Raw genomic sequence first — 26,521 nt, 5'->3', positions numbered from 1 at the left:
ACCCTATGAGGAAAATAAATTTCTACATAGCATTTCAAGGGCACCAAGGCAATGACCAGTGGGCATGGAGGCAATAGCCTTCATTGCTCCCTTGAAGTTTAAGGTCTGCAAGCATTTGAAACCAATCGACTGCCTGCTTTAGTGCTAGGTTTGAAGTGTGGACCAGAGAACAAGGGAGGTCCAGATAATGAAACACTGTGTGGACTTACTTATGTCCTGAAGTATTTTCCTTAAAGGCAGTGGAGACTTGGTAATTGTCAAAGACTAGCCTTCACAGTTGGTGTATCTCAACATATGCATAAAATAACAAACCTGTGAAAATTTTAGCTCAATCGGTCATCGAACTTGCGAGATAATAATGAAAGAAAAAACACCCGTCACACGAAAACTATGGCACTTCAGAGGGAGCCGTTTCTCAAAATGTTTTATACTATCAACCTCTCCCCATTACTCGTTACCAAGTAAGGTTTAATGCCGATAATTATTTTGAATAATTACCAATAGTGTCCACTGCCTTTAAGTGCACAGAACAAAGGAATGTCCATAGAGTGAATCCAACACAGAGCTGGTGGGTTGTATATGGTGCAAAAAAAATGCAAATTTACCAACAAGAACTTGTTTATTGACTTTTTTTATTATGTTCTTTTAAATTGTCCTTTTATAATCTTGTGATAACATTTTTTAAATAAAAATATTAATTTCCCTGACATTTATTGCCAAATACTCACAAAAAACTTTATACCAGTTGCAAATTATGTCATGAAATCCTTCTCCTCCATGTTTTAAAAAGTTGGGGTCATATTTGTGTGGATCCTTAAATTCTACTTTTAAAACATCTTTGAACCATTGCATATTATAACAAACGGTTTCAAAATGCGTTACATAAATCATCTTGTCCAATCCAAGGCATCGTGTCCCTTTAAGCAGCTCTATGAAACTGGGTCGATGGGGAACCTTTGAGACACATCCTTTTTATTGTTGAGATGCCCAACTTTTTAGAAGATGGTGTGCTATAGCTCTGGATGGAGGGAACCATACTCCATCACCTCGCCCTGGAGTATTCTCTTTAAGAATTGCTTTGACTTCATCTCGATGGAGCCATCTTGATCCTTCAAGTTCTGCCTCATCAAGATTTACCTGTACAACACAGTAACCAGAGAAACGTACATAAGGAAATGCTAATATAAATCCCAGCAGCCCTATATCATAATGACAGTGTAAAACCATTGTATCTCCTAAAATAGCATTTGAATTGTACACAATTTGAAATTGTTGAAGCATTTTATGTCCCTTTAATAACCTGGTTGTACACGCAAAAGAAAAACATGCTGACATATGACGTTTGCAAAATCAACATTGTTGCACTGACTTGATGATATCATGCACATGCCATTAGGTGAACCGCATTATTTTAAACATTTGCAACACTTTATGCTCCAATGTCATGGCTCTGCTTACCAGTTTCAGCAATGTGTAGCTTACAACATGGTAGATGAAAAACCTACAGAAAAATGTGCTTTTGTCAAACGTAGGCAAGAATAAGGTTACAAGCCAAACTACTATGTCAAATGCACACTCTGTGACTGGTATCCCGCTCATTTCTGCTTAGAAGAAAATTGTTGAGCAATATTTTCTAGACAAAAGATATTGCTCTGTTAAGTAATATTTTCTGCTTAAGAATCTCTTTAAAATAGAGACCTCCCCAGCCCATTGGCTTAGTATTCATCTCTACTAATCGAAAAAGATAATGTCCGTTATTAAACCCACTTCATCTGCCGTTCCTTGCTTGACATGGGCGTGGCATCCTAACATCAGTGTACTGGATGGGAAGGCCCATGGCTGAGAGGAGAAGAAAGTAACGTCCTCAACCTCCAGGCCGACTTCCTCTGCAATTTCTCGTCTAACGGTTGCTTCCAATGCCTCTCCTGATTAAATAAAAAGGAAGAATTAATACGCAGGATTCATGTCAGGTTATTTGCACAAGCTTTTTGTATAGTAGCCCCTAAGGCTATAGTTACTAAATTAACACTTTGTCAAAGTATTTTGGCAAAAATGTAAGAAAGCTCTGTTTGTAAGGCTAGTAGAACCATTTCACAAACACCCTAAAATCCAAAGTATAGTGGTCATCACTACAGCGATTTATCACTCGTACCATAAGATCCTCTCCAACTGTTTTTGCTTTCAAACGCAACCTCAAAACTTATTTATTCTAGTGCATTATAATTGCTATTGTTTTTGTATGTAAAGCGCATTGATAATTTTTTTGGAAATGCGCTATATTATATTAGAATTATTATCAGGCCCCTGCAGACATTCTCAAATTGCTTCCTAGAGAAATTACCCACAAAGTGAAATCGGAGGCAAATGTTTGATCACAACAAGGAAAAGGTTTGTCTTGGTTCTTCACCTTTCCTTTTCAATAAAACTTGAAGGTGAAGGGGCCTACATGAAAAATCCTAAAATCGGGACAAAACTCAAAATAATATTAGGCGTTACATCAGCACTTACCTGGCTCACAGAATCCTGCGATGGCGCTATACATGGCCGGTGGAAACTTCTTCTGTCGTACAACGAGACATCTATCTCCGTTGGTTACTAGTACTATAGCAACTGGGCTCACCTTTAAAGCAAACCAAGAAAAGAAAACACAAAATGTTATAATTTTTTAAATCTACACCTGAACCAAGCCAATAAAAAGGATTTATAAAGCACCTTACGTAGAGCCTCAAAGTGCTTTACAAAAAAAACAAAGCAACTTTCCCAATGAACAGTGGGGAAAAAACAACAAAGCAAACAATAAAAACACTAGAACACAAGAAGTTAAAAACACAGAAGATTAAAAAACATGAAAAGGGGGAGTAGTACCAGTCGAGCACCCAAGCCAAGATCCTCAGCTTCGGCTAATGAACAAAACATTTTAGTTTATCGTGAATTTTCCTGACATTGAAATCAAAACTACATTGAATTTGACCTTTTGACAAAAGGTACCTGTAAATTGTTGACATTCAATGACTCCATGAATCACATTTCATTCTGAATGAAAAAAAAAATTACAATTTTACTTTATATCACTTCATTGTGAGGTTAAAGACTTGTTATCCACATTGTCATCTACATGTATCTATGTTGGTAATTGAGTGCATCATAAAATTGAACATGAACCTGTCTTCAAGATTTGTTTACTTACTGCTGGGTAGTGAATGACTTCACAATTTGGACACACCCTCTTTGCACCAGGGGGGTCTTTGTTCGTCTTACTGCCACAGTTGGAGCAAAACCCATTCTTGGAATGCCATTGAAGAAGTGCGAAACACTGCAAAAAAAAACCCCACAACCATCAGGTAGTGTTTGAAGACATCCATAGAATATGTAAAAATTGCAAGAACCATGTGTAAATATTCTCAGAGCCAACACTCACACAAAAGAGATTTGCACATGGTTGTACCTGCAAGTTGACTATTTATTTATAGTTTTTTTTAACATCCATCAAGTTGCTTTTTAATGATTGATTGAGATTTTGTTACCTCATTTTGTTTCCTAAAAAGAACAGTTCATTCCCTGAAAAGTGTACAATTTTGAGGGAAGGAAACTTTATTATGAATTATCTCTTCTGGCTCCGTAGAATCAAATAACAATGAAACAAACAAAAAAATTATTAGGATTGACAGAGTACCTGAGATAAAACCCGAGCATCTTCCCTCGATACAACAAAGAACGCTTTTCTTTCACTGACTGCAAAGCCTCCCAAGGCTTCTTCAATTTCCCTCTTATGCTCTGGATCAGTCTTGGCAGGAATGTTGAATGCAAACTTGGCTGGGCCACTGGTGTCAGAACTAATACAATTTAAGACAATCGACTCTTCCACTGTGCTTTGGTGAGCCTCTTGAAGAATGTCACAAAGATCTGAGAAAAGAAATATTATTTGTTTCTGAATTATGGAAGTAAACAACTCTAGGAAGGATTTGGACTGGGGTCACAGAGGTAACTTAGACCCAGTAAAAAGGAGTACAGTACAGTGCCCCAGTTACTGGGTCTAGAGGTGACTAAGCTTAATTAAAGACAGAAGAAATGAAACAATCTGACTTCTTCAAATCAATTATGATTTAATTAAATAAGATAACTAAAAATGTAAGTTTTCACGCAAATCTGTATCTAGCCAAGGAAAAGTTTCCGTATGGCGCCACCACTTTTTCATTCGAAATAAAATAATATAGTATCTAATTTACCTGATTGATATATCCCTTTTTGTAAAAATGAGTGAAAAAGTGGTGGCGCCATACGGAAAGTTATCCCTAGCCAAAATTGCAATAAATAAATTGACCAATACCATTTACATTACTCCATGCTATTCCCCACTGTTTCCCATCTTCCAATTGTTTAAGTACAGGTTTCATGTCGTACAGAACTAAAAATCTTCCGCTTGCCCACGACTCTCTGCAAAAGTCTTCATCTTGATCTTCTTTGAGTTTTTGTAAATGTCTCATTCCTTGTACAAAAGTCGATGAAGAAGAATGTCTTCTCACGATTGATGTGTATGAACATGAAGGAAGGAATCCATGGTGCGAAGAAAAGTCAATTTTGCTAGTTGCTGCAATGACTGATGTTGATATTCTAAATCTACCCGTTGCTGCTGTCGCTGCTGACGACGGCGCAAACGTCGTTGGTAGGGGCACGTGTTTGCCCACCCATCTCAGGCAAAGTAAGGTTCTTTGAAGCACAGTCATCTTAAAGTCTTCTCAAGTAATGGAAATACATAAATTTCAATGGGAGAAAGTTATGTAATCAACGAAAACCCGTACAAAAAGTTTGTGCACACCGTATGGTGAAGAGAAAAACTACATGGGCGCCGCCATCTTGCTTATAAAAGTAATATTTTTTTTAAATACAAACAAAATGTATAAAAATATACACATATAAAAATTGAATAGTTTAAATTATTTTTTTTAACATTAAAAATATATTTATTTTACTAAATATGTAATAAATGTACTTAATATTTATGCAAATGTACTTAATATTTATGCAACTGTTTTAATCTATTTTTAGAACATCGTAATCGTAAACAGAAAACCCAGGAAGTTCGCGGAATATTATTTTGTCCCTGGTTCCCATCGCACTGACAACCTGAAGAGTACATAATTATCAGACAGAGGGCGGGGAGCCAATGACATCTTGGAAAACCCCGGTTATATTGCCTAAATAGTGTGCCTGTGTACTTATGTACTTCACTGCATGCTGCATGTGTGTGTGTAACGGCTCATAAATGTTGCAAACATAAAATACAAGGAGTATTTTTCTTGGAAACTCGTCGTAATTTGACAGAATGTTAGATTAATTTGGACCCGGACCGGTTGTTGGAGATAAGGTAAGGGACGTTGATTCAATTTTGAAACCTACGTTGTTACTTGTCATTCTTGAAACTGGAAATGAAACTGGGGGTGTATTTTTGACTTTTCTCCATGTACGTTCAACATGCTCAAGTCTGAAGTCAGAGATGTCAGATGTTAGTCCAATCAATGTTTGTTCGTTTGTTTAGGTACCTAGGAATGTATGATGATCTTCCCGAAAGGAAAGTCCTTATTCTTGTTCACTCTCTATTTATTTATACCCCATTCTTGGACAACCTTCCGGTGTGAAAAGAGGCAAAATTTGACCAGAACTATTTCATTCACATAAGGTTTATCGCGATTCAGAACCGCAATGCATTGTGGGAAGGAATATGGGTATCTATGCAGTTTATCGGTTTCTATGCAGTTTATACGACTCGTGCACGCAACGCTTGTGGGGGTTCAACAGCGCCCTCTCTTGATATGTTGCTGTTAGGCCCGATCGGTCAATCTGCGGGATCAACCGATCGCGCTGCGCTATTGAAAGATCAATTAAGATCAATTGGGCGCGCAGCAATCGGTTGATCGTGCAACAATCGGTCGATCGCGCATCAATCGGTCGATCGCGCAATGAACATCTTTGCGCGATTGACCGATTGCGGTACAAGTATTTTTTCCCGTTATCAGCCGATCGCGCAGGAAAGGCTTTGCACGATCTGCCGATCAGGCAGGAATGTGTTTGTGCGATCAACCGATCGTGCAGGAAAAGTTTTGCGCGATCTACCGATCGTGCAGGAATGGGTTTCGCGATCGGCCGATCGTGCAGGTAAACCATTCCTGGGGGCAATTTCTCAAAGCAAGAAAATTCATTGCAAGACAAATTTTCAGTATCACCATAGCGATTTATATTGTGACGTCACACTTTAGTTAGCAACTACTATTGATTTGCAGTTACGATCAATCTTACATCTTTGTGAATTCGACCCGTGAATGGCCGATCACGCAAAACAATTCCTGCACAATCGGCCGATCGCGCAAAACCATTCCTGCACAATCGACCGATCGCGCAAAACCATTCCTGCACAATCGGCCGATCGCGCAAAAACATTCCTGCACATTCGGCCGATCGCGTCGAGCCAATCCCGCATGATCGGTTGATCGCGCATGTTCGTTGCCGAATGTTGCACGATCGACCGATTGTTGCGCGATCGACCGATTGTTGCGCGATGTACCGATTGTTGCGCGACCAATAGATATTTCAATAGCGCAGCGCGATCGGTCGATAGCGCAGCGCGATCGGTTGATCGCGCAGATTGACCGATAGCGCCCAACGTTGCTTTTCGCCATAAAACTTATGATTCATTTTGACTGACTTGAGTTGAGTAAAACTTGTAAAGTTGTGGACCTATTTTGGGTCCTTGCCCTACTAAAAGTCGACAAGAAGCAGACAACGCTGACATTAAGTCCAGAGTGCCGACAACACGCCGACAACAAGTTTCAAATACCTCAAAAACAGCAAATAAACCAAAGGCTTATTAGAACTATGTGTGCTTTATAAAACAGAAATATAATGGCAAAACCTCACGAAAAGTCTGAAATTTAATTTTAACCAGAAAAAACCCGAACTTACACGTCGAGCGGTCAGACACCATCTCGGCTTAAAAACCATGTTTCGACCAGTCCATTATGATACGGGTAGATTTAGCACGTACCAACAATAGACAACAGAGGGCGGGCGTCTCGTGAAGACCTTCACTACACTGTGTGCACTGTGTCTATTGAGTTGTAAGCGCCAATCAATCTTATCCGCATCATAAAACAACCTTTACTTGTTTTTTTCTAGATTCAAAATGGCTTCCGAGAGCATCGGGGGTAACCTTGCTGTGAAGGAGAGAGGTGATTGGATGCTTCAAGGAACTCTCGGACAGGGCGGATTTGGTATGGTCACACTTTGGGAACACAAGGTAAAAACTAATCCATGAAATACATAATCCACAAGTTGTCTTTGTCTGGTTCTTTAGAACACTTGTAAACAACCACAACAGGGCCCAAATTCATAGAGCTGCTGAGCACAAAAATTTGCTTAGCATGAAATTTCTTCCTTGATAAAAAATAGGATTACCAGCCAAATGTCCATGTGATTTTCAGGATAAGCAAACAACAGCTGAACACCAGTAACAAGCATTATGCAACAAATGTAAATTTGGTTGGTAAACCTGTGTTTAACAAGGAAGAAATTTCATGCTAAGCAAATTTTTTTTGCTTAGCAGCTCTATGAAATTGGGCGCTGTACACATTGAGTTGGCTGGTAGTCAGCTTTAAGTCTGTCAGTTGTTCGAGGCATTATAAACATTCGCCGTAAGTCTGTCTAATGCAGAAAAGTATGACAGCCAACTTCTGTAAGCCCCCAGCCGTTTTTACAAGACAATAGGAGACTTTCCAACGCTAGGCGGCAGCAGACATACCGGGTAAATTTCCATTGTTTACGTAGTTCTGAACATGCGCATAATTCTGAGAACAGTGGATTTACCCGGTAAGTCTGCTGCCCTCTATCGTCCCAGAAAGTCTCCCATTCTACGCCAGTCAAGTGTTAAGAACATGCCCAGACGAGAGAGTCTTTGAAAGGTTTAAATCTTTTGCAAGTGTTATATTTTAGGTAGAGTGCCTAGAAGCTAAAGTTTTTCTTTCATATTTGGGAAATTTTGTGTAAGTCTTCATAAATGATGCGACTGTGACATAGTGAAGAATACAATTCGCTTGAAGCAGGAGCGCAAGATCACAACCGGACCGGACCGCTCTCCAAAGCAAATTGTAGTATTATGCTGAGTATAAGGCCGTCTATCCTCCAGGTGTGATAAAACGATGTTGTTTTGATCGTCCTATTTTCGTTCAACCCAGGAGAGCAAAGAAACCCTGGCTGTCAAGCAATGCAGAGTAAATCTCGACCCTAAGAATCGGAAACGTTGGACGATGGAGGTTGACATAATGGAACGCCTCGACCACGACCACATCGTCAAGGCCAAAAAGGTTCCGTTTGACACGAGCATCGAGGGGGAGCTCCCCCTATTGGGAATGGAGCACTGCAGAAAGGGAGACCTTCGAAAGGTACACGCTAATCAAAATAACCCACGGCACCCGCAGCTTTTGCTGAGGTGCCCTTTGAAAATGCCAGTACAAATTTAAATGCTTCCTCATAGAAGTAGTGCCCCAAAATAAAGAGCAATAGAGAGCTGTTGATAGTAAAAAGTATTGTGAGAAACCGCTCCCTCTGAGGTAATGGTTTTTGCGAAAGAGGTAATTTCTCACTCAAATAATAAAAGACTTCAGGCCTGAAGCCTTTAATTAGGCATCTGAAAACACAGAAATGTTTGTAACTAGGGTGTTTTTTCTTTCATTATTCTCTTGCAACTTCGATGACCAATCAAGTCCAAATTTTCACTGATTTGTTATGTTATGCATATGTTGAGATACACCAAGTGAGAATACTGGTCTTTGACAATTACCAAAGGTGTCCAGTGCCTTAAAAGCAGTCGTAACACTGTATGCTCTTTCTCTTTTGTGCACCACTAAGCTAATCAGCATCATCAGTACTTAAGCAGCATGCAGCATCAGAGTCGCAGTCCAGCTCTCTCCAGAAGACAATTATCCAGAGCATATTGATCTAAACGTTGAGTTGGAACCAACAGTTCTTTTCAGAATCTCCCCAACTCATTTAGCGATTATCATTACATGGTATTTCATTTATTCATTCATTCAGTCGATGCGGAGCATCGGATGATGGCCCTCCAAATAGTTGGTCCTCCATTGCTGTATGCAGCTCCCCCCGTCGCAGGCCAGAGTCGCGGCACATCGTGTCCACATAGGTGGTTTGTGGTCTCCCATGGGAACAGTGACTCTGAGTAGTGGGTCCAAAGCACTAGCGTGTTCACTGCCAGCTCAGTTTAGCTCAACCTTTCCATATTCTTATATTTTGTTTAGGTGCTGAGCAGACCAGAAAACTCTTGTGGTCTTGCGCAGGATCAGGTGCTTGATATTGCCAAGCATGTCTGCAGCGGCGTAGAGTACCTCCACTCGAATCGAATCATCCATCGGGATCTCAAACCGGAAAACATTGTACTCCAAGAAAACGAGAATGGACAGGTCAGATTAACAAATATATTTATAAATCTAAAGAGTTTATGGAGTGTTGAGGCCAAGCGGTTTAGTTCACTGGATTCAAGCTCAAATTATATAAGTTATCACACAAGCACGAGTGGAAAACGGAAAAATATAGCGCTTCTGCATCCCATATCCAACATCCGACGCGCTATATTTTCCTTATTTCCACGAGTCCTCGTGCGATAACGTATTTTTCTTCAAGCAAACTTGGCGCGTGACATAGAACAAACAAGACGCAGGTAGTGATATTAGCCGTGCCAGCTCCCTACCAGCTAGGCTATCTAAGCCTCACTCAGGTTGAACTATGTATTAACAATCAAGAATATGCCACCCAAGTCAAAACCATAACCTAACCCTAATTATGGGAAATGTCCATAGAGTTATATATAAGAACTAGAGGGTGCACTGGCCTATATTCGTGCCCCAGCATGCGCGCAGGCGGCCATTTTCTGAGTTGAACAAACAGGCATTAGCGTGTGTTTGTGTGGCCATTTTGTAAGTTGACAAAACAGCATCGCGTCAGCGTTCAATAAACACAAACTCTATTGTGTACTTCGTATTCAACGCGCGTACATAATGGCGCGCGTGTCTCGTTGCGGTCCCGTCGCGTTTGTGCAAGAAGCATCACCAGTGCGCCCTCTAGTTCTTATATATAACTCTATGGAAATGTCCAATTAAGACAAGAGTTCCACAATCTCTCACTATCGGTTCTAATATCTGTTTGGTTCTTAGATCATTTACAAGTTGATTGACTTGGGTTACGCTAAGGACTTGGACCAAGGCAGTGTAGCCAGTACCTTTGTGGGTACCCTTCAATATCTGGTGAGTTGTAGGGCTGTCATTTGGGGTGGGGTGGGGGGGTAGGGCTTGTAGCTCAGACTATTTACTGGACAATAAATTATGTTACAAGACCAAAATAAGAAAGACAAAAAACGGTGAAACATTTCTTTTTGAAAAAGCCCTAGAGAAGATTGATCTCATTTGTCATTATTTGGTCATTTGTATACTTTAAAGAGTTCAGGGGTGGACTTCTCAAAGGTAGTCCCAACTTAGGACTAGTCCTAGGCAATGCTAAGAGATAGGACCAGTCCTAAGTTAGGATGAGTAACTGGTCCTATCTCTTAGCATTTCCTAGGACTAGTCCTAAGTTAGGACTACCTTTGTGAAATCCACTCCAGGGCTTGAATTCTAGACTGGACAACAGGACTTAGGCCAGCAGTTTTGGTGTCGGGCCCGAAAATGTTTTGATCGGGCATTTAGGTGCAAGCTGTTTGTGGCTGCTATGGTCTATTAAGGGTTTAAAAAACACTAGACACTATTGGTAATTGTCAAAGACCAGTCTTCTCACTTGGTGTATCTCAACATCAGATAAAAGAACAAACTTGTGAAAATTTGAGCTCAATTGGTCGTCGAAGTTGCGAGATAATGATGAAAGAAAAAACACCCATCTCACACGAAGTTGTGTGCTTTCAGATGCTTGATTTCGAGACCTCAAATTCTAAATCTGAGGTCTCGAAATCAAATTCGTGGAAAATTACTTCTTTCTCGAAAACTAAGTTACTTCAGAGGGAGCCGTTTCTCACAATGTTTTATGCTATCAACCTCTCCCCATTACTTATTACCAAGTGAGGTTTTATGCTAATAATTGTTTTGAGTAATTACCAGTAGTGTCCACTGCCTTTAAACCAATCTTGTTTGCAAGAGTGTTTCTAACACAAGAGTGTTAGGTGTTAGAAAGACAATTGCGAGCATAATGACTATGAATTCATCACTTAAGCTCACTCACTATTCTTTGTTCTGCTTTTGTTTCTTTTTCTTCAGGCCCCAGAGCTCTATGCATCACAGAAGTACACCCTAACAGTAGATTACTGGACGTTGGGCACAGTGCTGTTTGAATGCATTACCGGTGTGCGGCCGTTTCTACCCCAAATGCCTCCTGTCAAATGGTACATAAACCTAGCAAATATCTTAATTTGTTCAATGATTTATAGACGGAAGAAAAAGGTGCAAAAAATACATCAGAGAATGGACTGGCATGGCGTTTGTTGATTTCAAAATGTGCAGAAGTGAGAGCGGGGCTCTGCTTATCGTAAGGAGAGTATGTGCGCTTACGGAAGCAGGGTATTCCTCCCTTAAATCAAGTGGGCTAGCAGAAAATTATTGCTTGTGCGCTTGCAAACACAGCGTTACTAGGCATTCTTCGCTTACACAGCTAGCACAGTAATCAGAGAATGGTGATTGTAAGCGCAGAGTTCGGCAGTAAGCAGAATTATAAAAATCAGGCCTTGATCATTTCTAAAAATAAATGAATGCCTTGAAAAGTTTTACTGGTACAGGAGTTATCCCATCCTGAATTTGTTTTCTGATATTTAACCAATTAATTTTTCTTTTTGCAGGCATGGAACGGTTAAACAAAAGACGGACAAAGAAATTTGTGCCTACGTGAACGGAGAGGGTGAGAGAAATTTTAATTTTTTTTGTGTAAATTTAGTCAAATTTGTGTTGAGTTTCTTGAAAATGGACACTCTGCGTAACAAAACATTTGTACAAAATAGCTTAAAGATTGGATCAAACTTGTAAGCATCCTATAAAATTATTTGGCCGGATGTCCCCGTTGATTAGGCGACTTCTAGAAATTTCAATGGTATCTGTTTAAACACTGCCCTCAATATGGCCAGAGATGTAGTTGATACATTGTCACCTCGCTAAATATGGAAGGATTTGACACTATGGATGAAAATACAGAGAAAGTTTTGGCTGGTTTTTTTTCTCAGCAAGTGGGCGCTGATTCAAAGTGAAACTTTCACAGGTGACTTTTATTGTGGTGATAATTTTGCTAATAAATTAGCATACGTTGGTAACAATTCAACGATGGGGCACTTTTAAGTGATTAACATCTTGGGTTGTGTTTTCGGGTGTTCAGGTGGTGTCGTGTTCACAGAGAAGCTTCTGCAGCCTAATCACCTAACCAAGTAAGTCAGTTTGTAACAAAGGCTGTGTCTGATATAGCGACTGTGGCTGTGACGTACTTAGCATGAGTGCGTTTTGGCGACCCCAACCAGAAACCATGGTCATCAGTTGAGCGTTTTTTGTGTGTTCAGTTGAACCGCGGGGATGACGCTGTTCAACTGGTAACCGGCTTATTGATTCGGTTGGGCTTGGTTGGGGTCGCCAAAATGCACTCCATGTGAGCAAGCACCAAAGCATAGCAATAGCCACAGCAACACCCTTAGCAACGGCCAAAGCCTTAGCCACACCTGTGAATTCAGAAATGGCATTACAAACCGTGGGAAACAAACCCAATACTGTCAATTTCATTACAGCTTCTTATAGATTGCTAGTTAAGTCATTTTGCAAGAGAGTGCTTAACTTTGGGGTTCTGCTTTCCTGTTAGCAAGTTATCGCCACAAATGGAAGCAGAACATTTTATAATTGTATTTTTGGGGGGTGGGGGTTTCCACTTGTGATGTGTACTTCACTATACAAGGCATTGATGACTGGAGAATAGTGACTGTCATACTGTAAGGGCGGGGGCCCCAGAAGTTATCAGGGCCTATCTTCATAAAGCTGTTAAGCAGACAATACTGCTGAGCAAAAATTGATTTGCGCACCAGCAACCATAGTGCTGGTAACCTGATTCTGCTAAGCATAACATTCTGTGTTTAGCAAGTTTTTGTGCTTACAGGCTTTTTGAAATTTGGCCAAGGAGCCTTGCATATCACATTCCAGTTACATCTAGGGCTTTTCCAAGACATTGGCTGAGTCTCTGGGCCTCATTTGACTTTTGAAAAAATTGATAACGGAGCCCAAGTTAGGACTGGAGCCCAAGCTGAGGTTTGGGGAAAAAAATCCCTGGTAACTGTGTCTGCGTATGCGCATGCTCTGCATTTAAAGTTTGACAGTTTCATCTGCTTCTGAAAATTTTCGCTCATAGGAGATACCAAGATACTTTTGAGGTGCTGTTGAGGGTCATGTTGAAGTTTGATCCTGAGAATCGAGGGGGAGGTCTAGAGCAGGGAACAGGACGCCCGAGATGCTTCACTTTCTTGGACAAGGTCCTTGAAATGCAGGTAATTCAAATGAATGAGTTATAATAATAATATCAAAGTATTATATAGCGCACATATCTACCAAACAAGGTACTCAAGGCGCTGAGTATATACAAACTTTCAGAAAGATAGGTTATTGCAGTGATGGATTCTGAGACCCAATTATGTAGCACCTAATAAGGGTTTACAAGGTGCTACGGCGCATTAAGCAGCCACAGCCAGGAACACCGGGGCGAACCCCTTCTCTTTTTGATAAGTGCACTGGTTTCTTTTACATGCGTTGCACAACACATGGGACCAACGGCTTTACGTCCCATCCGAAGGACAAAGCAATGGCTAAGTGTCTTGCTTAAGGACACAAGTGTCATGGCTGGGGATTTATGGCATTTATGGCATGTGGATTGTATGGAGGGTACGTAAACCTCAGAGTAGGAGATACAAGTACCTCAGATAAATGAAGAAAGTACCTCAGATGAATGAGGTATACCACTTTACTTAAAGGCACTGGACACTTTTGGTCTTATTTATATACCTAAAGGGATTGCTCCTTTGGATAGTGATTTGGTTCGCTTTTGGGCAATCCCTAGGCTTCTGTTTGCTTTTTTTTTTTTTTTATATATCTCTAATTGTTTTCCTAATAATTTTGTAGACATTTCTAGTTTTTGTTTGTGTGTTTTTTTAAAATTGTTTTTAAAGCCTTAACGAATAAATAAAAAATTTAACAATTCAATATGTGCACTTTTCTTACTTTTAGATTATCAATGTGCTGTGCATGACCAACGACACGCTATACAGTTATTGCATCCAAGATACAGTCATGGTGTCTGCAGTACAAGTACTGCTGGAAAAAGATACCAACATTCCTATCAGGGAGCAGGATATACTACTGCCCACTGGGCAGGTCATCGACCCCGAAAAACCGGCCATCCATTACACCAAGGGCGAGGTAATATTCAAAATAATAATACAAACTTGTAATGCGCATAATATGCTTGGTGTTCAAGGCGCAGTAAAACCAAACACAAGTGCTTTGTGGACAATGTGCATCTGCCTTGAAGATAAATCAGTGAAAGATAAGGAGCCAGTGAAGATGTTTCAGAATGGGGGTGATATTTTCTAGACAGTCTGACAGTGTCACGATACGGGCTGTAGTATTTTGGTGGTGTTGACAACGGATATTGCGGTTGTTAGGAAGACTGTAGAGAAGAGCATTGTCATTGTCAAGACGAGAAGTAACAAATGCATTAATGACATTAAAGAACTTGCATATCTTACCAATATTCCTGATGTGAAATGACGACAGACAAATGATGTTGTTGATGTTGGGTTGAAGTTTCATTGATAAATCAAGGGTTATCTGTGAACATCATACGTTTTTTTCTTTATCTAGCCCTATGACTGCGACCTACCTATTTTGTCATTATCTTTGTTCGGGGGTGCCAGTCAAAAGCCATACAATCTGAAATTGCTTTACAATCGGGGCATCACACCCAAGTAATATTTATCTATAGGCAATCCGGTCTGAGGTGGGACTCGAAGCGGGGTCCACAGAGGTGAAACGCTGCAAAAGAGACTGCTGAGCGAACCAGGGCCCAATTTTATAGAGCTGCCAAGCACACAAATTTGCTTAGCAAGAAATTTCTTCCTTGGAAAAAACAGGATTACCAACCAAATTTTCATTTGTTGCATATTGCTTGTTTGTCTGGTATTCAGCTCTGTTGTTTGCTTATCTTAAAAATCACGTGAAAATTTTGGAGGTAATCCTGTTTTTATCAAGGCAAACATTTCATGCTAAGTAAATTTTTATGCTTAGCAGCTCTATGAAATTGGGCCCTGATCCCGAAAGTGTCTTTAAATTAATACCTAGTAAGTTTCTATTATGGTTTATTACTTGACATTGTTAGTGTACAAAGTCTGTGCTCTGTTTGATTTTAGAGCACTTTTTAAATTTTTTTTTCCCCCACAGAATCATCCTGGATTCCTGATGTTTCTCTTTCACAAGGGTTTGCTGCCGGAGTCGGTTCCAGCCAAACCCAAACCGGATCTCGTTAACATGATCAGTGAGTGTCGATAAAAAAATTTTTTATTTTGTTGAATTTCTAGAAATTTGATCACACCACCTCCAACAAGCTCTGATTACAAGATGACACTTGCAAAACAGTGAACACGTTGATTTATGTTTAAGGCTTGTTGCTTAGAGCTGTACAAACATAAGAAACCCAATGCATCAAATGCTAACCTGGGTGGTGTGGCAGTCTGTAGTACAAGTGGTATAGCTGTACAAACATGCACCCATTACAAGTTCTGAGATGTGTCTCCTTTTCTTCATATCCCAAGTTGATAAAAAACAAACAGTGCAATCGCCATTTAAGATAATGTGTTTTCTTCCTTTGAGCTGTACTGACCCCTTGCATGCACGTTTCACGCAACGACTGTCCACGCTCAGCGTGTTGATGGACAATAGGTTTGCGTATGAACGCTGCGTCGGCTTAAATGGGCACTTTACTGAATATCACACAGTGACATTGCCCACCAGTATTGTGCATCCAAGATTATTCTGATGATGACGTCAGGTGAATTGGGTCAATACAATTATTTTATGCTTAAAGGAATTCCTCTACGGTTCTTTTGCAAACATGTGATGTCAGAGGTTACACCGTCTATAGCAATCAAAAGATCAACAAATATTAATGAGTTATTAAAACAAGTGAATGATACAGAACGTTGTTTTTATTCTGTGCAGTTCAAGAGCCCAAGATCATGCTAGCCTACACTGATAGGAAGAGAGCTTTTGCCCATGCTGTGTTCTTCTGCAGCCAGCAGGCTAAAGAAGCCTCAAGACTGTTGGAAGGAGCGAGGGCAGCTATGTGAGTTTTTGATTTACACAATACACAAAATGTTATACCCTCGCGATCACGCAATCACGGGTTCATGCTCCAAGCCCTGGAAATTTGTTTGATTCTACAATCCCGGCCATATCACTTTGGGCCAACCTGCCCCTCTCAATGTTGGTTCCGACTGTTGCCTGGTCTTCTTCTGCATTCCAGTCAACATTGACCGGAGGGACGGGGGAAGTAGACAGGGGGTGGCCTAAGCGATTTTGCCGGGATTGTAGTTGGTCTGTTGTGCGATCTGACCAATTTTTGGCTAATCCATTGAATCAATTTTTTTTAAATAATCACATTTTTGTGTGATATATCGACTCCTTAGACTGACTCCTTTAGTGCCATAGAAAATTGGAGGTGGCAAAAAAATAGGGGAATTGTTTTAATAGAAAAATCCCCGAAACAAAAATAGGGGAAATCGCCAAAAGCCATCATTTTTGGACAACACTGATAATGCTTCATATTTTTGGAGACTATTCCCTTTTAAGGAATGTGGTTTTAGAGATTTTCAAAAACTGAGAACTGTTCTGCATCAAACATTTCTCAGACTGTATATTCCAATTACGGATTATTTATCCTGCTTGGACAAAACCGCTCCAAAAAAGTGACCAAAATGTTTTTAATCAAAAGTTTCACAGGTTATTTTTTTTGCATGTATTTATGTTTATATTATTATTATTAATCTGGTTTATTCATATTTAAAAAAAAGTGTAGGATTGAAACAGTCGAACGGTTCTAAAAACCAAAGGTAGACTTTGCCTTTAAAAAATATCTTTTTGCATCCCCCTCACAGTCTTAGTGATAACCTTCTCCCTGCCCCTCCCACCCTAGGTTGTGCCTTATGAGACTTAACGTTCACCTGACTGACGTTCATAAGCAGATGATGAGTCACATGCAGAAACTAGAAGCGAAGCTGGAGATGTTTCGTTTTAGTCTGGAGTACGATGTGACCTCCTATGCAGTACAGGCTTCTAAAGGCATCAGTGAGTCCGAAACCCAGTTTCCTTTTCTATTGACTTTGGCTGTAGCTGAACCAAAACAAAATGTCAATCTAGTGAGAGTTTTGATGAATTAACGGGGGCTCAGATTTTTGCTGTTTTGCCTCATAACAACTCAGACCCAAAATTATAAAAAGCAGCTAAAAGCACAACAAAATATGTTTACCAGAAAAAGATTACCAGCCAAAACATTATTTCACATGGACTATTTGTGACTGGTATCTTGCTAATATTTTCTCAAATTTAAACGAAATTTATCTATGGAATTGAGTCTGGGGCAAATTTTTCTAAAGTTACTTACGCAGAAAGTTATGCTTAAAGTTTGTCTGCTTAGGGAAAATGAGCAAGATACCAGTCAAAACCGGTATATTTTACGTGATATTTTGGCTGGTAATCAGGTAACCTTTATCTGGTAAGCATGAAGTTGATGTGCTCAGCTACTTCTGCAAAGAGGAGCCAGCTTACCTCCACGGAAGACCTGAATCAGATGAGAAATATTGTCCAGCAGACATTGCAGAAATGAGGTACTTGATGTTTGCGTTTTGAAGTTAAACTAAAATGTCTTGCTGTTTTTATTGCAGCATCAGAAAAGATGTTCCGAAACTGGAAAGCTGCTGAGAAGGAGCTGGATGACGAGTTCACAGCAGTAAGTTGGATTCTTAATCTTCCAATTGACTCTCCAATCAAGCAAAATGAGGTGTTTGTCGAGCCAGGCCATTTTTTTTAAAATTGTGTGTTAAAAAAATATATTATAATTTTTTTTCTTATTCTGAAGCTACAACAGGTGTACGTCTTGAATCGGACAGTGATTCGTACGCAGACGAGGTTAACAGAATTGCAGAGGAGTCCGTTATCCAGACAGCGACAGGTTGATGGCCTGACTGAAGTGTAAGTGTTCTCATTGTCTGTCAGTCTGCCCCTCAACTTAGTAACAACAGAGGGGTCACCTTAAGGAGATGCAACTTTTTTTAACCTTAGGGAGATCGCCAACATTAGTACGAGGAGACTCAGGTCAAGCTTTATAAAACTTTTGTTTGTTCAACTCAAAATAAAATCGTTGCACGCTCTACAAAAAATGTTTCAAGAAGTCCTCAAATTGCCCCTTGACCTCTTGGCATGAAAAGTGAAACCAAATAATGGGATCTTGTTTTCTTGTTTTTTTCTTGCAGAGAATCGTCATCACATAAGCTTTATCAAGAGCTACAAAAGAGTAGAAGTAAGAGCCTAAACTTATTTTACACCTCTGGTTAAAAAATAAATTAATTAAAGACAAAACTCTGATAAATGTAAATTTTTTTCTCGAGTTTTGGGGTAACCAAAAGGTGGAATTTCCAGTATTTCACTGCACCTCCTGAAATATGGAGCACGGATTCAGACAAATTTTGTACCCTCACCATGCCCTTATCAAAAATTTATTTGAATGTGTTGCATCGCAGACAATCCAGCAACTCCGCCTCTTCAAGATTGCACCGATATGCAACATCTAATCATCAATAGTATTACCCTCCGCAACAAACAGACCAAGGAACTCTACAGTCACTTACAGTAAGTTTTGAAATAATATTTTAATTCAAATTCGAAGTAATATTTATTTCCATGTTAACATTTGCAATTGGAAGATACAATGATTTATTAATAATGTGGAGGCATGTCTTGAAGAAGTAGGGCTTGTCAAGGAGCAGCCTTAAAGACACTGGACACCTTTGGTAATTGTCTTCTCACTATAAGTATCTCAATATATGCCCAAAATAAACCTGTGAAAATTTGAACTCAATTGGTCGTCGAAGTTGAGAGATAATAATGGAGATAAAAACAACCTTGTCACACAAAGTTGTGTGCTTTCAGATGCTTGATTTCAGAAAATATAATTCTGAGGGAGCCATTTCTCAGAATGTTTTATACTATCAACAACCCTCCATTTCTTGTTACCAAGCAATTTTTTATGCTAACAAGTAGCATCATCATCTTTAAGAAAACAGTTCTTTACCAATGATTTCAAATCCAAACTACTTTTTCAGAAACTTGGTGACTTGCAAGATGGAGGTAGACCAAGTCACCCCTAAGATTCTGTCCTGCATCACCAGGATAAGAAAGTTAGAGGAGAGGATGATGTCGTGTCAGCATCAGCGACAGACGGATATATGGATTCTGCTCAAACATGTCATGGGTCAGGTGAGCATGCAGATATTATTTTTCTTTCATGTATTATTTTTCTTTCATGTGTTATGTAACGCATGTAAAAGAACCCAGTGCACTTATCGAAAAGAGAAGGGGTTCGCCCCGGTGTTCCTGGTCCGATCGGCAGCAAATTGCGCCACAGCATCTTGTAAAGCATTTTATGGTGCTATCAGAATTAGGTCTCATAATTCAAACGTAGTCCCACATCTGGCAGGAGCCTCACTGGGTGACGGACATGTGCGCTTTATAAGAAGCCGCAATTATTATTATTATTATTATAAATGGGTTTGCACGGTTTATGTTTGCCAATATATATTTGGTTTGCGATAACACCATGTAAGTATCTACTTGCCAGGTAGAGTTTGTTCATGAGAGAACTGTCTTGTGATATATTCTACTACCGCGGAGTAGATTTTTCAGGAGACTTCTCAGTTCTGAAAAGGACTGTCCTGCTTTATAACTACTACCTGGGCGAAAGGTATAGAAAATCGGCTAGAACTACTACTTTAGCTTATAGGATCGATATTAACTGCAGTACCACTGAGTGAGTTCTTAAATTGGTCTCAGCGTTTCGAGCATTTTTTTGGGGCCTAACCACTCAGCAAGCAGACACTGTGTTTAGTTGAAATTTGAGAAAGTGACTTTCATTGTTTCTTTCTAAAATAAATTGTCCATAAATCAGCCTTTTTGCTGGTAAAAAAAACCCAATCTATTACTCTAGCTCTAAAGGCAGTGGATACTATTGGTAGTTACTCAAAATAAGTTTTAGCATAACAATTTACTTGGAAATGAGCAATGGAGAGCTGTTGATAGTATAAAACAAAAGCTCCCTCTGAAGTAATGTAGTTTTCGAGAAAGAAGTAGTTTTCCATAAATTTGATTTCAAGACCTCAAATTTAGATTTTGACATCAAGCATCTGAAAGCACACAACGTGTGACAAGTGTGTATTTTCTTTCATTATTATCTCGCAATTTCGACGACCAGTTGAGCTCAAATTTTCACAGTTTTGTTATTTTGTGCATTTGTTGAGATACACCAAGTGATAAGACTGGTCTTTGACAATTACCAAAAATGTCCATTGTCTTTCAATCAATCAATTTCCACATTCACATCACATGGAGGCATCATCCTAAAAGCCGAGGCTTGTGGCGGATGTGCCTGTTACAAGATTACAGAACAAAACAGGAAAACAGCACTAAATAGACAAATAAATAAAAATCTGATATCTGATTGAATTACTGGATCTGTTCACACAGCTAAGCAGAGCAAACGCTGCCCAACCTGGTGAAACTTCATCCTCATTCAGCCGTCAGTCCTCGACCAGCACAAGTTTAGGCTCAAATAGCTTCACACGTCCTGTAGGAGCACTACAGAGCTTGTCTCCGACAGAGCAAAGACCCTTGCAAGAATCCCGTGAAGTGGTGGACCAGAGCTTGATGACAAGGAGCAGGTTAGTTGCAGCAGTGAGGTAGTTTTAATAGTACACAGTTTTAACTTATTTTTATTTTTTATTTTAAATCTTTAGACATACACAATAGTTACAAGTTGTACAGGGGCTGTTAAGGTTAAAACAAAAGTAGAAAACTGTCATCAAAAGATGTGTAAAACCAGACCCCTGCCAACGATAAAAATATAATTATACAATATAAAAAGGTAATTGCACTGAAACATTTAAAAATCACACAAAAGTAAACATTAAAACACAAGCAGAACCAGACTAGGGACCACAATATAAAAATAAAAACTAAATAATGGACTAAAAACCCTCAAAAAACCCTTAAAAAAAAAAAAAAAAAAAGAAGTTTAGCCCTCGCCTTGAAGTTGCCGTCTGGTCTCGTGATGTTAGGCGAACTCTCATAAAGCAAAAATGACAACACATTCAGTACATTCGAGTTAAACATGACCTAGAGGTCTGTTATACTTTCATTTCCATGAAAGGAAGCAACCTGTGTTTAATGATCAGAAGTAGATTGGGGGCAGAAGTGGGATATTTACTTTATACTATTGTACTATGCTAAACAAACCATTGAAATTGTAGTATTATATTGATACATCGCTTGTGATCATCTTCAACAACTTCAGGTTTGAAGATTTCTTTGAAACCGTCAAAATGGATCACGGGGAACTCTTGGAGGAGGCAGAGTCTGATAAATGGAAATTTCTGAAAACAGAACATGGTAAGTGTGTTGAAAAAAAAATGTTTTCTTTTGTGTGCATTTGAAGGTAGGGTCCTACTTTGGTAATAACCCCCTTTAAAAAAAAACAAATAAATGAATACATAAAAAAAAAAAAAAAATACATAAAAAAGAAGATAAACACAATTGTGTAATACCTATCCAAAAACCTTGTTTAATTTTTTAGTAGTTCTATCCTTATGCTTACTTGTATACATTGATAGTAATGGTGTTAAGGATTTTGTGAAATTACTTTGTCTGAAATTCCCCATTGATTTTAAAAGTTTTGTCTAAAATTGAGAATTATGTTTTCAAAAACCCTTCCTTTAATATCTGTATTATTTTGTTTACTTTTTGGGTGATATTTTTTATTCTCTCCACTCTTTCCAAATTTGTTATGACAGATATTTACATGTTCTTAGGCAACCTTAAGTTTTCTGCTGTTGATATCCTTTTTCATGTTGTTTTTGTGTGAGATCTTATAATATTTTTTTATTTTTTTTTTATAGTTGCAAACACCAGTTGAAGAGCCGCCTCACGACCTCTCAATCGAACCAGTCACTGGAGGCCAACTGGTCACTTGGCAAGCCCTGCTGAGGGCTGTATGCTTCGTTTTTGAAAGGGCAAGGGCACCAAGGCATTTTCTCTTTGGCAAAGGGCACCCTGCGAGGAAATTGTAAATTTCTACTGGAGCATTTCAAGGGCACCAAGGCAATGACAAGGGGCAACGGAGGCAATCGCCTCTGTTGCCTCTGTGAAGTATCAGGCCTGCCTGCTGTCAGTAACAAAACTGCTAAGCAAATTTCTTTGCTAATAAACAAATTAGTTTGGCACCAGTCACTACACTGTAACAATAATGACGTTTTGGGCCGGTAACCAGATTCTATTTAACGTAATTTATTTTGTTATGTTAAAAGTCAACAGCAGCTGTCGATAGTGTGATGCATTTTGAGAAATGTTTCACTTCGAAGTAATGTGGTAATGTAAAAAGTTATCACGTTTTACGTGTATGCCCCCAAATTTGAATTGTGTATTCCAAAAAACACAACTCAATCTTTAGAATATTTATGAAAACTTCATTAAATGAAGAAAATGTAGTCTTCTGATCGTGCCAATCCATAAGAATGCATCATCAATAGATTGTGCATGTATCAAGAAGGTCTAGACGGAAAAAGAGAGATCAACTTGAACGAAGACTATACATTGTTGTATAAAATCAAATCTTCTTATGAAATACTATTTACATGTATACATAAGTCTTGAAAACAAACTTCACAGCAATTTTGTTATAAATAAAATTTCAATGTTCCTATAACACAAATTATTTATAAAACTAACACTACAACTAAGTTAAACTTGTAGCGAGGATACTTATTTTTAGAAACCCCATTTTGCCAATTGGAGACTTTGGAACGCTAGGTGGCAGCAGCTCGGATAAATTTCCATCGATTACGTAATTCTGAGCATGTCCACAATACCGAGAACAACCAATTTACCTGCTGCCGCCCAGCATCCCAAAGGTCCCGCATTACACCTGAATTTATGAGTGTATTTTATATGAACCTAAATTCGGGCATTGTTTATTTTTTTTACTTTCCTTTTTACAAAATAAACGGAAACAGAGGTTAAAGGCACTGGACACTTTTGGTAGTTACTCAAAATAATTATTAGCATAAAAACCTTACTTGGTAACGAGTAATGGGGAGAGGTTGATGGTATAAAACATTGTGAGAAACGGCTCTCTCTGAAGTGACGTAGTTTTCGAGTAAGAAGCAATTTTCCACGAAATTGATTTTGAGACCTCAGATTTAGAATTTGAGGTCTCGAAATCAAGCATCTGAAAGCATACAACTTCGCGTGACAAGAATGTTTTTTTAATCATCATCATCTCGCAACTTCGACGATCAATTGAGCTCAAATATTCACAGGTTTGTTATTTTGTGTATATGTTGAGATATACCAAGTAAGAAGACTGGTCTTTGACAATTACCAATAGTGTCCAGTGTCTTAAAGTCTTATTTTAAGCTTTCTTTGTATATTTGTAAAAATTATGTTAACTTTATTTCATGACTAGATGTTTACCTTCTTTACAAAATGATTTAATGTTTACACCCAAAAGCTTCATCAAAATAAAATAAAGAAACAGAATCACAATGAACTCGGTTCATGTAGTTTGAACACACGAGAAACTTGTACAGTCTAGTAAAACATAAAGAGATAGAACCTGATCCATTTCAGAAACCAGTTAAGTAAATTTTATCTTTATTGTTATTTCCCATCTCCTGTGAAATAAAACATGTATATATATTATACGAAGTAAAAAACATTGCCTGTTTTGTCTGAAGTTGAATCATTTATGAAACATGAGTGAGGAAGTGCGGCTTAAAACTAAACACAAATTGGTGTTGGTAATTAGGTTTGGTAATGACTCTTGTGGTAAGGAGTTCAGTAGCTTTGGATAATATAATTAATTTTTGAGAAACATTTTCACAAATTCGAAATACTACGGTTATGGTAAAAATATATCACTTTATATCCCCAAAATGTAAATACAGGAAGCGTTGCTGCGGTAACGCTTCTAAAAGTGAAATTGTGTATTCATGGATTATTCTTCCTGCGTGGACATAATTAAAAATCCGGAATTTCGGCAGTATCTAAAAAAAAAAAAACTCGACCACATTTTGAAATTAAATTTTCACAGGTTAATTTTATTGTATATTAAAACATTTACGATATATAGGATTAAACTATCGAACAGTTCTGACCCAGGCAACACGGAATCCATAATTGTGAATCTCGAGTTCTTAGAGTGTGCATGCATTATTTTCTCAAATTCCCCCCCCCCCCCCCAAAAAAAAAAGAAAAAATCAAACCCACAAAAACCCAAACTGTAAAGCGAAAACTCATAAACTTCCTACCCAAACGCATGCAGTTTCTTTTTGTTGCAAATTGAAGTCATGCCCACTAACAATATTTTTGTTATTCTGAACACGGTAACTCACTTTAAATCCGATCATTACAATGCATTATTATACACATAATGAATGTTTATGAGTGCAATGGTGCGAATATGTTCATGAGTTGAAAGATGGAATGTTCTATTCAACGAGGCGGAGCCGAGTTGAATGGAACATTCCAGCTTTCAACGAATGAACATATTCGCACCATTGCACGAATGAAAAACATTCATTATTTGTTTTATATAACATCCAAGTAGAACTTTGTCATTTTGATTGAAAGAAACAACTTTCAAAACAAACAATTTCAACTGTAGAAGCCGAATGCTAGTAATTTTACTATGCCTTCTTGCAGTAACACCTGCTGCGTTACCAAAGACACGCGCACGCAATGATGTTTTTACTCAGCTTTTTCGTTCCATCCGAAAAGTACCATTGCACGCTGGCAGCGTGCCAGCGTGCAATGGTACTTTTCGGATGGAACGAAAAAGCACGGCGAGTGACTCAGCGTGCAATGGTACTTTTATTTGCTATCACGTGACGGACAATCCTCCAATCAAATGGCAAGGATCTGCTTGGGTGTTATATAAAATCGCATGTCGAATACTACATTCCCTAAACTTTAAAATAACAAACAACAATCGCATTCTGATGAAAGGAGAGACAACTCGAGAATTTGTACTAACGGGAGAGGAAAGCACTCGACATTCGCGCCAATATTGCTGTTGAACGCCTGCCCAAACAATCGAAGCCCCTCGAGGTTCGAGACTACCGGAACGAAATCTTCTTTTACAAATCGTTTCCTTCTAAAACCCAAGTAGGTTTTTTTTTTTCTCTCAAGTTGTCTCGAACGCAGCAGCTTGAAGAGTTTCACCGGTGGCCGTATCTACAGTAGCTTTATAAACCGAGCTCTAAAAATACCTTTCTTGGTACTGTAAAGCCTCTGTTTTCCTTCATCGTGAGTTAAAGGCATGTACACTATTGGTTATTACTCAAAATAATTGTTAGTATAAAAACTTGATTGGTAACGAGCAGCCTGTAGAGCTGTCTATAATATACAACATTGTGAGATACGGCTTCTTCTGAAGTAGTGGAGTTTTTGAGAGAAAGAGGTATAATTTCTCACTCAAATAGAAGACTTTTATTATGCATCTGAAAGCACACAAATGCAACAAGGGTGTTTTTTCTTTTAATTCTCCTGGAAATTGGATGACCATTTGAGCCCAAATTTACACAGGTTTGTTATTTTGTGCATATGTTGGGATACACCAGGGAGCCCAATTTTATAGAGCTGCTAAGCACCCAACTTTGCTTAGCATCAAATTTCTTCCTTGATAAAAACAGAATTACCAACCAAATTTCTACGTGATTTTCAGGATAAGCAACCCAGTAACAAGCAATGTGCAACAAATGGACGGTTGGTTTGTAATCCTGTTTTTATCAAGGAAGAAATGTCATGCTAAGCAATTTGTTTTGCTTAGCAGCTCTATGAAATTGGGCCCTGTCGGTGACAACAGTGCCTTTAACACCTAATCCACTACACGTGCCCACTCCGATTGCAAATATCGAATGGAATTACCAGATGTTTGTTTTACGTTTTTGTGAGAAGCGGCTTGAGGGAAGAGACTAGCTTTACGGTAGAGTTGAAGAGGAAGGAATACACGGTATTTGATTACAACATGCGGGGTGAGTTCTATTTGCCCATTCAGGTTTGACGCATTGTATTTTTAAAATGATTATGAGTAACGCTGTAAACAACATTGTTTGTTGGAAATATCAGGGTTGGCTAATGAG

The 26,521-nt window shown here is 38.8% G+C and overlaps 2 protein-coding genes across 2 annotated transcripts; one reads left to right on the top strand and one right to left on the bottom strand.

Annotated features, from left to right (window-relative positions):
* Positions 1-575: 575 nt before the first annotated feature.
* Positions 576-4,843, bottom strand: LOC117303904 (nucleoside diphosphate-linked moiety X motif 13-like). Its single transcript, XM_033788354.1, has 6 exons — positions 4,328-4,843; positions 3,674-3,903; positions 3,188-3,313; positions 2,509-2,620; positions 1,768-1,925; positions 576-1,137 (listed from the first exon to the last, which is right to left on the bottom strand). Exons 1-6 carry the CDS (start codon positions 4,722-4,724, stop codon positions 973-975), a joined length of 1,188 nt encoding a protein of 395 aa, XP_033644245.1. The 5' UTR covers positions 4,725-4,843; the 3' UTR covers positions 576-972.
* Positions 4,844-5,117: 274 nt separating this feature from the next.
* LOC117304139 (inhibitor of nuclear factor kappa-B kinase subunit alpha-like) lies at positions 5,118-22,443 on the top strand. The gene is made up of 21 exons (XM_033788640.1): positions 5,118-5,365; positions 7,171-7,291; positions 8,226-8,432; positions 9,306-9,467; positions 10,218-10,307; positions 11,307-11,431; positions 11,882-11,940; positions 12,409-12,457; positions 13,420-13,555; positions 14,289-14,480; positions 15,501-15,594; positions 16,278-16,401; positions 17,251-17,402; positions 17,999-18,063; positions 18,193-18,305; positions 18,587-18,633; positions 18,854-18,962; positions 19,436-19,589; positions 20,853-21,046; positions 21,679-21,773; positions 22,280-22,443. Exons 2-21 carry the CDS (start codon positions 7,178-7,180, stop codon positions 22,294-22,296), a joined length of 2,298 nt encoding a protein of 765 aa, XP_033644531.1. The 5' UTR covers positions 5,118-5,365; positions 7,171-7,177; the 3' UTR covers positions 22,297-22,443.
* Positions 22,444-26,521: the final 4,078 nt, after the last annotated feature.

This window comes from Asterias rubens, chromosome 20 (genome assembly GCF_902459465.1).
Source record: "Asterias rubens chromosome 20, eAstRub1.3, whole genome shotgun sequence".
NCBI lineage: Eukaryota > Metazoa > Echinodermata > Asteroidea > Forcipulatida > Asteriidae > Asterias > Asterias rubens.
Note: the sequence above shows the minus strand (reverse complement) of the source record. Positions and strands in the feature narration are given on the sequence as shown.